This window comes from Thamnophis elegans, chromosome 10 (assembly GCF_009769535.1).
Source record: "Thamnophis elegans isolate rThaEle1 chromosome 10, rThaEle1.pri, whole genome shotgun sequence".
NCBI lineage: Eukaryota > Metazoa > Chordata > Lepidosauria > Squamata > Colubridae > Thamnophis > Thamnophis elegans.
Window position 1 is genome coordinate 39,392,056 of NC_045550.1, and position 13,009 is coordinate 39,405,064.

General features: G+C 36.8%; 1 protein-coding gene across 2 annotated transcripts in view; it reads right to left on the reverse strand.

The window, feature by feature from the left end:
- Positions 1 to 2,767: 2,767 nt before the first annotated feature.
- Positions 2,768 to 13,009, reverse strand: part of COL4A4 (collagen type IV alpha 4 chain) — a 78,354-nt gene continuing 68,112 nt past the window's right edge. For both annotated transcript variants that reach the window (XM_032225331.1, XM_032225332.1), the window contains exons 44-48: positions 11,425 to 11,559; positions 8,860 to 8,976; positions 8,243 to 8,431; positions 5,462 to 5,748; positions 2,768 to 3,077 (exon numbers count right to left, since the gene is read on the reverse strand). In XM_032225331.1, coding sequence (XP_032081222.1) covers positions 2,814 to 3,077; positions 5,462 to 5,748; positions 8,243 to 8,431; positions 8,860 to 8,976; positions 11,425 to 11,559 — 992 coding nt within the window. In that variant the 3' untranslated portion in view covers positions 2,768 to 2,813. The remainder of the gene's footprint in view (positions 3,078 to 5,461; positions 5,749 to 8,242; positions 8,432 to 8,859; positions 8,977 to 11,424; positions 11,560 to 13,009) is intronic.

Genomic DNA, 13,009 nt, shown 5'->3' on the forward strand with positions numbered 1-13,009 from the left:
ACCATGGGAACAGTACATTTCTCATGATATTGGTGTATAAGGCTAGAATAAATTGTCAAAACTGCACAAACATCCAGGGTGACTCCATTTTGCATGAAAACAATATGCAGGATTTTTTTTTACATTTGTTGTGAGATACAAGTTTATTTCATGCCTTTGTATTGCTACTGTTTTGCAAAATAAAGTTCAGGAATTTATTCCTCCCTACCCTCCGACAAAATGTTATATGAAAGTTCTATGAGTTGAATAGCTTACTGTTAATTGGTGATAATGCATTTAATAAAGTGGATATATTATCAATTGAGACTAATATGATTAAGTCCATTCTGTATTACATGTATACTTCTTTTAAACAGATACTATCAGAAGTCAGAAATTTTTCAATGTAGCTAAAAAGCAAAGAATTGAGTATTTAAATGTTTCTGCTTTCTGAATGAAAGGACAGGGTACATTTTATGTCTTTATGTGACATTTAGCCTTCTGTACCATTCTTCATATATACAAAAATGTGAGATGCCGCAGTATTTATTTATTTATATATACACCCACTTGCACAATAGCTTTGGGCACCGTGTTACATATTTTAGCAAATTGTTTACTTAGTGTTCCTGCTTTTCCTTTCTAGATTAATTGGAAATCTATAGGATTTGTGTTTTTTAAAAGAAATATATCACTTACTTTTTCCTGAACCCTTATTGGTTGGAGCTCTGAGGTAGAAGAGTTATATAGGAAGGGGGGGGGGGATCCAGAAAAGGAACAGGAAGATTCTAAATTAGTTACCAGAAACATTGGAAGCTGGTGTTTCCACTGAATAGATGCCATAAATTATGAACTGGAAAGATGTCCTAACCTCCACACATGCCTTGAATAGTATGTTGACAAAGTCTGCAGAAGGAATTAATATTATGTTTTGTGTTGTAAAGTGAAGAGCTTCTGTTCAGTTCTATTGAAACATACAATTTGACCAGGAGAGCTTACATTTTTGGGCATGTAATTTCATGGCCTCCAAAATGAAAATGTTACTTTTCAGGAAAGGTCCAGCTTTTATCAGTAGTCCTGATACTGAGATGATATTGCTATTGCTATCTACTGTATAATAGTTTGAAGAGCCTTAAATTGACTGCTAGTTTTACTTAAGATACTTAAAACTAAAATACTTTGTGGAATTAATTCAAAAGCAACTATTGAAAATTACACCTGAATTAATCATATGATACTTTGTCATCAAAATGTAAGCTTTTAACTTCTGTTTTAAAGCTACTCACAAAGCAACGTATACCTCCATTGTTAAAAAAAAAAAAGAAATCAGAAGGGTGAGAATAACAAATTATTGTGTCTGAACAAACTTATTGCCACATTTTGCTCAGACAAATTTGTTTGGTTTTGTCCAAGCCAGACACTAATAATTTCTAAGATAATGAATACTGACTATATATAGTCCTTGATTTACAACAATCTTTGAGCTCAAAATTTCCATTGCTAAGTTGCACCCATTTCATGATCTTTTTTTGCCACAGTTGTTAAGTGAATCAGTGCAGCTGTTAAATGAATCATGTAGTTGTGAAACAAATCTGAATCCTCCCAATGACTCTTGTTGGAAGTCAGCTGGGAAGCTTAAAAATTAACAGATGACTATAAATAGATTCCAGTTATCAAGTGCCCATATTTTGATCATATGACCATTGATTCTGCAATGGTCATAAGTGTGAAAACCAGTCATAAGTAACTTTTTTATGCCGTTGTAAATTTGAATGGTCGCTAAACAAATGGTGGTGACTAAAAAATTACCTGTATTGCAGTAGTACATTTCCAGTGTTCCTTTAAAGTACAAAATTTGATAAATGTGTCCTTAAACAAGGTAGACTTGTATCACTGGTATATGCAGATTCAAAATAGACCATGTATGTATGTATGTATGTATGTATGTAGTATGTATGTATGTATGTATGTATGTATGTATGTATGTTGTATTTGTGCTGATGAATAAATAAAGGGAGACTAGTATAGATCTATTTCAAGCTATTTAGCTCTCATCAGCTAGCCATACCCTTACTGGGATTCGAATGATGAGAGCTAAATAGCTTGAAATAGATCTATACTAGTCTCCCTTTATTTACTTATCAGCACAAATACAATACAAATGTAACAAAGGCAACAGTAAAAAATATTGGGTTTCTGTCTGGATGGTCTCTTGTGACGAGCTGATGGACAGAGAATGGAAGCAGTGAACTTCCTCCCATATTTGGGCATACCAGGGGTTGTGACTTTAAATATATAGATAGATATAGATAGATAGATGATAGATAGATGATAGATAGATAGATAGATAGATAGATAGATGATAGATAGATAGATAGATAGATAGATAGATAGATAGATAGATAGATAGATAGATGAATCAGATACTGAAAAGACAAAATACATACTTTTTTCCTCTGCTTTCTCACTGCTGTAGAAAAAAAATATTTTAGGTGAAGTGCAATTTCTAGTACAAGGTTTTCAGTCTTTCTGTCTGTGAAAAAACAAACCTAACTAAAGTAGGAAAGAAAATGGTTATAAGTCAGTTGATGGTATCACTTGGATCCCCAAACCTAATTAAAATTATGAATGAGTAAAAGCAAAAAAACTCCTAAAAAGTTGATATTTATCTCTCACCTACCGCAGTTGATTTATGCAGTTCTTCCTAGGCGCCATTTAAATATGTTCTTTTACAACTCATAATTCTTAAGTCAGTTTGTAAATGTAATACTGAAACAGAGCACCAAGATGAGAAAAAATAGCTTTATTTCTGTTCAAAAGGTGTTCAATATCCACTAGCCATATTTCATGCAAACCTGACATCTGCCGATATTTCGGCGTTGTTCTTGTTGATCTTTGATAGTTCCTGGGACAGGGGATGATAAAAACTGTGTCTCATTGTTCACTGTAGTTAGCCAGAAACTGTATTCATTAATAAAAAAGTGACATGTTCCTTGTCGACCCTGGCATTCAATAAAGGGTGCTGATCGGAAGTCCTCCAGGCAGCTTCCAGGTGACGTGAGAGACTGTCCACCTCCTTGGTCACCAGATCCTGTATGCTGAAAAAAGAAAAAAGAAAGATATCACCTATGCCAGTGATGGCAAACCTTTTTCACCTCGGGTGCCAAAAACACACTATCGTGACATACCTACCCCCTTAATTTAATGCCTCCCATATCCCCTGCGCATGTCCATGTGACAATAACCCCTCCTGCTGCCCTGTGCATATGCGCATGGCTTTCTTGAGAGTTTGGGGAGGGTGAAAACGGCCTCCCCCGCCCCCTGGAGGCTGGAAACAGCCCGCTTTCCAACTTTTGGTGGCCCCGGTAGGTCCATTTTTCATCCTCTCCAGGCTGCAGAGGCTTTCTAGGAGTCTGAGGAAGGCGAAAAACCGCCTAATGCGCAACCAGAAGTTTGTTCCCAAATTTCCGGTTTGCACCTTGGGCGGTTTTTCGCTCTCCAGAGGCTTCAGGGAAACCTCTGGAGGGCAAAAAACAGCCAAAAATCAAGGGCGAAAATCAGCTGGCCAGCGCATGCATGCACACGAGCTGACAGGGCATGCCCTTATAAATGGCCCTGCGTACCACTTGTGGCATGCGTGCCATAGGTTCGTCATCACAGACCTATGTCATCCAATCATACATACTTGGGAATAACTGCTTTTTCTGGATTTCTAATCACATTGCACTCTGAAGCTACTGTTATTAAGTTTAATTCAGGGTCAAAGCACTGATGCTTAATACGTATTGGGCATTTTTTATCTTTCCCATTTATTCTTAGTACTGATCCTGAATGGACTCCTAATTTGACTGGAGCCAGTGGAAATGTAGCAGTAGTACTTCTGATTAGCATGCACTTCTAACTAAATGCAGGGGGTTCAACATTATTTACAATATCAAGCAGCTCACAATAAAACAATGTATTGTTGTGAGTGGACAGAGTGGAAAATCCCCAAATAGTTGTTTATACAGAAAACCTATTGGTTTCTAATCATCATTGCTGCTGCTACATGTTTTGTACGTATCTTAGATATTTCAGTACATTGATGTCATTATAATTGATCTACAACTGGTTACGGTAGACTTGAAAACTTACTAATAAGTGGTATTGGAATGTTTACATTCCTATAAAATATAGATAGTCCTCACTTAACAACTTTAGTGACTTTTTAAAGTAATGACGGCATTGAAAAGATAACATTGTATCCTCTCCTTGCGTTTACAACTATTGCAGGGTACTTGTGGTCACATGATCAAGATTTATGCACATCGCAACCAGCAGGCACAATAATTGCAGCATCATGTAGTCATGATTGCCCTTTGCACGTTTCATAGCCGGATTCCGACAGGCAGAATCAATGAAGAACCCAGCAGTAAAATCACAAGTTGCAGTCATATGATGTTTCACTTAACTGCAGGTGATTCACTTAATGATCATGGCAGAAGTGAAGAAATGTCTGTCATAGTCACCTGATGTTTGCTTACCACTCCCAATTCTATTCATTAAGCAGCCACTACCTATAAAAATACTATCCCTCCTCCCAAACAATGAAATCCAAATCTAAGATAAATCTAGTGGGGGGGAGCAGTAGCATATTAATGTATAATTAAATAATATATTGGGGATTTTTCATTGAAAAAAATTGTCTGCTTTAAATTTACATTTAAAACATAAGAATCAAGTTTATTACACTTCTATTGCAGCAATATTTTATAGGGGAAATGTAGAGGTAAATTATTACAATTCTCATTTTTTGAATTAAGGTAGGATAAAAGGTTGCTTGGCATGCATGGAAATTCTCAATCATCTAGGTCATGGTTGTCCGAGAGGTGCTTTTCAAAAGGCAAGTGGACTTCTTTAGCTTTTTCCTTTGAAAATATTTCACTTCTCATCCAAGAAGCTTCTTCACTTCTGAACTGAAACATTTTGTTGGATGAGGAGCAAAACACTTTCAAGAAACACCCCCCTCCCCAAGAAAGTCCAGTTGCCTTTTGAAAACCATCTCTGGCTTAGACTGGTTTATGATTTACTTCAAATAGTCATATATTTATCAGATAGAACCCAACTATAAAGTAAGATTCTGTGATGATTTTAAGAGTATTCTGAAAGCAAGAAATATCTGTTAATGAACAAATGAAAACTGAAGTTATCAGGTCAGTATTATAAGAATTCATACTGGATTTTTTAATAACAATATTCCATATTAGTGCCTACCTGGTGGCGCAGTGGTTAGAATGCAATATTGCAGGCTAACTCTGCCAACTACTAGGAATTCGATCCTGACTAGCTCAAGGTTGGCTCAGCCTTCCATCCTTCCGATGTTGGCAAAATGAGGACAATATGCTGACTCTAAACTGCTTAGAGAGGGCTGTAAAGCACTATGAATTGATATATAAGTCTTAAGTGCTAGTGCTAGTTAGATCATGCTGGTATTCATCCTTACCATTAAGAATGAGTAACCTATCCAAAGACTTCTCCAGTTTGGTGGACAAGAAGGAATGGATTGATCTTGACTATGAACTGCAACGGCTTGGGCAGGAGCTTCACATACTACACATCTACTAATGTAGTGCTCTATTTCTTCATCTGAGATGGGCATCATGGGCAAAGGAGCTGCACTTGAAAGCCAGTAAGATTTATCATTTCGACTTGCATAATAGCAGACTTGATTGACATTGCAGTAGGCAAAAGGCATCGTGCTAAACACCGGAAGACAGGATCCAGCCAGACCTAAAAAACAATTGAGATTTAATTACCGATCCAAATATTAGCAATATTAATAATTGCTAGATTTATTCTTTATCTCACTTTAGTTCTACAAAACCAGTAAATGATAACGATATTTGATGCATTTACAGAATTTCTAAACAAAAGCTAATATGTTCCAGAATAAACAGCTACACAAACCAGGCATTATTTATTTTATTTATTTATTTTATTTATTTTATTTATTTTATTTATTTTATTTATTTTATTTATTTTATTTATTTTATTTATTTTATTTATTTTATTTATTTTATTTATTTTATTTATTTTATTTATTTATTTTATTTTATTTATTTTATTTATTTTATTTATTTATTTTATTTTATTTATTTTATTTATTTTATTTATTTATTTTATTTTATTTATTTTATTTATTTTATTTATTTTATTTATTTTATTTATTTTATTTATTTTATTTATTTTATTTATTTTTATTTTATTTACTTTAATTATTTTAATTATTAATTTTATTTATTTTATTATTTATTTTAATTATTTATTTTATTTATTTTACTTATTTATGCTTACTGTAGTGTCTAAGTGCTATGTAAATAATTTAATTATGATGGAAATTTTAGAATAAAGATTGAATATTTTCCTAATGATATACCGTATATACTCGAGTATAGGCCGACCCGAATATAAGCCGAGGCACCTAATTTTACCACAAAAAACTGGAAAAGTTATTGACTCGAGTATAAGCCTAGGGTGGGAAATGCAGCAGCTACCGGTAAATTTCAAAAATAAAAATAGATACCAATAATGTTTTTGAATATTTATTTCAAAGAAAAACAGTAAACTAGCGGTGTATTCAATGAAATACTTCACTCACCTCATGATGCTGATGTCCCGCTGTGATGATGATGTCCCGTGCAGCCGCGGGAGCGATGTCCCGCCTCCTATGACACACGGCACAGTGATTCCTATCATTGGATCACTGTACCAGAGGAGGTGGGACATCGCTATGTGGCTGCTTGCCATAACAAGGAGGAGGTGGGACATCGTTGCAGAGCGGCAGGAGGGGGAGGAAGGGGAATCGTAAGACAGCCCTGCATTACATTAGAACGTGAGGAGGGGGGATGGTGCGGTGTGCGCTGCGCGGCAAACTGACACAGAGGGAGGGGAAACTCACAGGGGCACTGGGCCATTCACGAGTGTCACCCAGCGGCATGGCCCCGCCCCTTTTTCTCCTCCATTTCGGGCAAATTTTTCACTGACTCAAGTATAAGCCGAGGCGGCTTTTTTCAGCCCAAAAAGTGGGCTGAAAAACTAGGCTTATACTCGAGTATATACAGTAGTCCATTTGGAGAAAATAAATGTCAGTTTCAAACATTAGATAAGAGTAGAAGAGTCTTGCCTGAATCCCTGATGAAACAGTCTCAATAGTGTAAACATTTCTGAGATAAATGGAACCAACATATGGCACAGAGCAAACCAGGTTTTGCTCAACAAACCACCGTATAGGTTTTGATTGCTGATTTATAAAATGCAACTAATGGGATATAAATTGCACCTCCAGTATTTTGAGAAAACAACAAGGATGCTACTATAACAAATCCTGTAATTTTGATTATGTACAGTACATTTTCTTATTTATCCTTATTTTTTTTAAAAATGGAAATAGTGGCACTTGCCCATAGTAAAACAGATTATTCCATATTTTATATAAATTAAAATGCCCATTTTAGCTCATTTTAAAATGTTTGTAGTAACATCAGGATTATAACATACTCTCCAGAAGTGGGTTGCTGCCGGTTCAGCCAAATTGGTAGTGGAATTCAGGCCTGGGTTGCGGAACCGGCAGCGCCCCAAGCCTGTCATGCTCTCAAACCGGTTCCCTCCCAAACCGGTTCCCTCGCCGCCACCGTTTTGTTTTTTCGTGACGCACTATTCACTGTAAATTGTTCTGTACATGCGCAAAGAACAATTTACACTGAACAGTGCACACATGGGTTATGAACCGGTAGTAAAAACGGCAGCAACACACCCCTGCTGCTCCCCAAAATCATGCCTAAATCTCTAGTAATGAATGAGGGTGTGATCAGGCATATAAAATTATTGCAAATAAAAGCAAAGATGCAACCCTTTGGGCATTCCACCTTCAGCAGAGGCAACCTGATGTGAAAGTTGAAGTAGGGGAATAGAGAATAGCTATTACATGAAACAAAATGGTTCCTCACAAAATAGAAAATAGTCCCTGTCCTACAATAGCAGATAGTAGACAACATAGATTCAGATTCAGGTAGCTATCGCTTATAAGAAAAAGTCTGATAACATTAGTTTCTAAATAAGTTTAACAATGGACAGTCAACTTGTCATTCCTTGTAAGCTGATCTATTACACCTAATAACTGAGACTTCAGAAAGGGATCATATGTTGGAAGCTCCCCAGAACTACAATTTGCAATAAAAGGGCAAAATATTACAACTTTTTAAAGTAAAGATATTATAATGCTCACCAAGGTCTTGATTATGGGCTTTCTCCTGCCCTTCAAAATACAGCAGACTGTATCCAGTCCACAATCTTGTCATTCCCTCAGGGCAAAATGGTTCTGTTTCTGACTGACTATGTAAAACAAGCAGGAACCCGCTACTCCATTTGGATGCTGATCCTGGTTGCCCTGGAATCCCAGTTTGGCCTGGAGGACCTTAAGGAATGGAGAAAAGGAAGACAAGTAAGAACCTACTTAAAAGTTGGCCCTATTTTTAAAAAAAATACTTTTCTAGTATTGGTTTCAGAGTGGGTGAGGTCTTTATTTCTAGAATTGAAATCTATCTATCTATCATCCGTCCGTCCATCCATCCATCCATCCATCCATCCATCCATCCATCCATCCATCTATCTATCTATCTAACGGGCAATAGGATGGCATGTTTCTCAAACTTATTCAGAGATTTGACCTCAAAAATGTAGAGAACTCAGATTCTTCTCCTATGGGACAGAAACATCAGGATGCAATATTCAATATTTCCAAGTAAAAAAAAAATCACAATCGCCAATATTTATTATCTAAACATTATCTACTTGCGAAATAAATATACTTCTAAAAGAAGAGCAAATAGAATTGAGTAGAACCTTGTGGCCCTGTGTTTCCTTCTTCTCCCATGTCACCTTCATCACCATCAGGTCCTGCTGGTCCAAGCGCGCCTTCTAGTCCTTGCTCACCTAATGAGCCTTCTTCTCCTTTATTTCCTAAAATACATCACATTTATTTCAGAATAGATATAATTCCACACTACCATCCCCTTTTCTGTCTCTAAAACAAATACCAGACTCCTGTTGTGTTGATACTGCAAGATTTCTGATGACTAAACTTACATTTGTCATTATACTGTGGAAATATAACACTCTGCATCAGTATTTTTCAAATTCGGCAACTTTAAAATGTATGGAGTTCAACTTCCAGAATTCCCCAGTGAGCATGGGAAACTCCACATATCTTAAAGTTGCCAAGTTTGAAAAACAGTGCTTTGATGTTAAGTGGAATAAGACACTGTAAAAACATGTGACATAAACTTGGAGGGAAAATGAAGGTGCACAAACATAGGGAGGGCCAGTCTTAGATAAACATTTGATTTATGTATTTCTATCCAGCCTTTATTATCTTTACAAATAATTCAAGGTGGAAAACATATCCAAATGTACCTTCTACCTCCTATTTTCCATACAACAGCCCTGTCAGGTGGGTTGAGCTGAGAGAGAGTGACTGGTCCAAAATCCATGAAAGTTGGCTTTCATGGCTAAGATGGGACTTGAACTTACAGTCTTTCTAGCCAGATGCCTTAATCACTAGCCCGAATTGGCTCTCACATATATACTTTCATATGCCCTGACAGGGAGCTATACACAACATATTCAATTACAGGATATTGCAAATGTTTGGGCCTGAAAAATTCAGCCTTTCTATGTTAGGAGTTGAGGAAATTTTAGAACTTAAGACACCCATTTTATTCCTTAAATCCATTTCCAAAACAGAAAATTAACTACCGTATTTTTCAGAGTATAAGGCGCACCTTTTTTCTTCAAAAAAAGAAGCTGAAAATCTGGGTGTGTCTTATACACAGAATACAGCATTTTTTGCCTCCTGAAGCCCCGCCCCTCCACCAAAATTGCCGTGCATACCCTTATGGAGGCTTTCAGAGAGCTCCTGGGGGCTGGGGAGGGCAGAAATGAGCAAAAAATGGACTGTTTTTTGCCCCCCCAAGCCCCAGCAGCATTTTATAAACCTCTATAAGGCTATGCATGCAATTTTTTGACAAAAAACAGGCCTGTTTTCACGAAAAATGGGCCCTTTTTTGCTCATTTCCTCCCCCCCCAGCCCCCGCCCCCCGAGCACTCTGCCTTTAAAAAAAAACAGCCTGTTTTTGTGAAAAATGGGCCATTTTGGGGAGGCTTGCAGAGTGCAAAAACTTTTTTTCCCTTTTGGAAAGCTCTTTAACTGATTGATGAGAATTACATTGATCAACTGCTGTGCCAGCAGAAACACCTACCTATCTACTGAATTTACCTCTCTCTCTATTTCTCTCTCTCTATCCCTCTACCTCCCTTCCTCCCTACTACACATACTCTCTCTATCTACCTACCTACTGTATTTCTCTTTCTCCCTCCCTCCCTCCCTCCCTCTCTCTCTCTCCCTTTATCTACCTACCTACCAATTTACCTAACTACTCTCTCTCTCCCTACCTATCTACTGTATTTCTCTCTCTCTCACTATTTCTCTCTCTCATCCCTTTATCTACCAACCTACCTACTCTCTCTCTCTCCCTACCTATCTACTATCTTTCTCTCTATCTCTTTCTATTCCTCTCTCTATCCCTCTCCCTACCTACCTACTGACACTATATATATATATATATATATATATATATATATATATATATATATATATATATATATATATATATGTATATGTATATATATATGTATATGTTCGGGTTTTCTCCCGCGTAGAATTGGAGATGTCTTGGCGACGTTTCGACGAAGTCACATTCGTCATCTTCAGGCTGCTGCTGACTACTTCAGGTTTGGTGTTTCCAGGAGTAGTGTTTGGTGTTTCTACTCCTGGAAACACCAAACCTGAAGTAGTCAGCAGCAGCCTGAAGATGACGAATGTGACTTCGTCGAAACGTCGCCAAGACATCTCCAATTCTACGTGGGAGAAAACCCGAACAACTAGAGACCTACATACTAACACCCGCGAAAACCTCAGAAAACATATATATGTATGTATGTATGTATGTATGTATGTATGTATGTATGTATGTATTTCTCTCTCTTTCTCTCCCCCTCTATCTACCTACCTACTTTTTTTTAATTTGCCTCTTCAAAATCTTGATGCGTCTTATGCTCTGGTGCATCTTATACTCTGAAAAATATGGGTACTTTGCATTTTAAAGTAATTATTGGGAATTTCATACACTTATTTTATTCCCTGAGATCACTCTATTCCCAAAACTGGATCTGAAAAAACTTTTGACCTTCCATTGTTGGCCTTTCTACCTAGAACAGTAAGGTTCTTGAGGTCACACATGAGCATTCCAGAAGTTGCCCAATCCTAACTTGGGAAAATACATAGTAAAGATTTTTTAGACTCTCCCTCTTCTTTATTACATAGTTTCTGAAAGTCATACAATCTTTTACCTGGGGGTCCAGGAAAGCCAATTGGCCCTCTTAATCCTACAAAGCCTGGTGGTCCTCGGGGGCCTAATACACCAGGAGGCCCTGGAATCTTAGGACATGATGAGAAATCAACCCTTCCAGGTTTTCCTGGATCACCTGAAATAGGTAGCAGTAAATACTTTATTAAGAGTACATTAGATATCAGTAAAAAGAAATTCTTCTCAATGTTTGACCAATGATCTTTTATTGTTTTATATTTTTTTTTTATTTTTACTAGATTTATGTGCTGCCCATAAAAGTGATCTAAAAATGATTCAGTGAAAAGGGAATAAAAACAACTCAAAGAAATGATCATGAGAAATACATTGTGTAATCAACATGAATTTGTTTCAGCAACTGAATTTAATGTGAACTGATATTATTGAACAAGGTTCAACAGATTGTACATTGGTAGTCTACATCTGCAGATAAATTAATGGAATTATTAAACCTGAACAAATATTTGGATAGGGGTTCTTTAGAGAGAAGTCTTTCTGGACTCACTACTCTTGTTCAATGAGCAGGTGGTAATTGTGGCAAGAGAGGCCTTTGCACAAATTCATCATATACAAATTCCTGGATCAGGATTCCCTCTGAACATCAAGTCAAGCTTGGGTCACCTCACATATGGACTATTGCAGTGTGTTCCACATGGGAGTTCCTTTAAAGAACACCCAGAAGCTGCAATAATAAGTTATAGGCATGCCATAGTACAGTATATCCATGTAACCCCTTTGATTTAGGAATTGCAAATTGGGCTATAGGTATAATTCAAGATGATCACATATATAAAGGCCTCCATGGCATATGACTTATCAGCTTCGTGCCGTCTGTACTGTTTGCCCATCCTGTTTAAGCTGGCAGAGTTGGCATACTTCAAATCCATTGATTAAACTGTGCTCATTAAACATTGCCTGCCTTCTGGAAGAATATTGCCCTCTCCAAGATATGTTAAATGAACCCTTAAAGTCTAGCTCTCCCCCCAGGTCTTGGGCTAGGATGGATGACAGCTTCTTTGAGGATGTGGTTTAGGCAAAAGAGGTGTAATTATTTTGCTCTTCCTGGATGTTCATCACTCTTTTCTGATTTTTACTGTATTAAGCCAAAAGTGGTCTTACAAAGTTGATAAATAAATAAACAGCATTGTCACACAAATTTTCTCAATAGCCTCTCCTTTCCTCTTGTGATTTCCAATCATCATGTAATACCAGGAAAAGGCACAATGTCTTTAAAGAGATAGGTACAATCATTTTGCCCCTGTGGACTCCAGAGCAGGTTTCCCTAATTATTTACAAAGCAGTCCTGTTATTTATTCATTTCTGTGCAGCACTGAGATAAAAATTTATATTATATGTATATAACTTCTAATTGCCTTTGCCAGTACTTGGCCCTGTCCCCCACATCAGTAAAACAGCAAAGGATTGAAAGGTTTTTGAAGAGTATATTTCTATGGTCAAGAGGAATGTTATTAGAATGTTTTAACAGAACAGAATGAGATTTGAGGGTAAATGGGAAATCAAGAACCAGTCAAGGAAATGCTTTCTAAAATATACTCATCCTTCTTTAG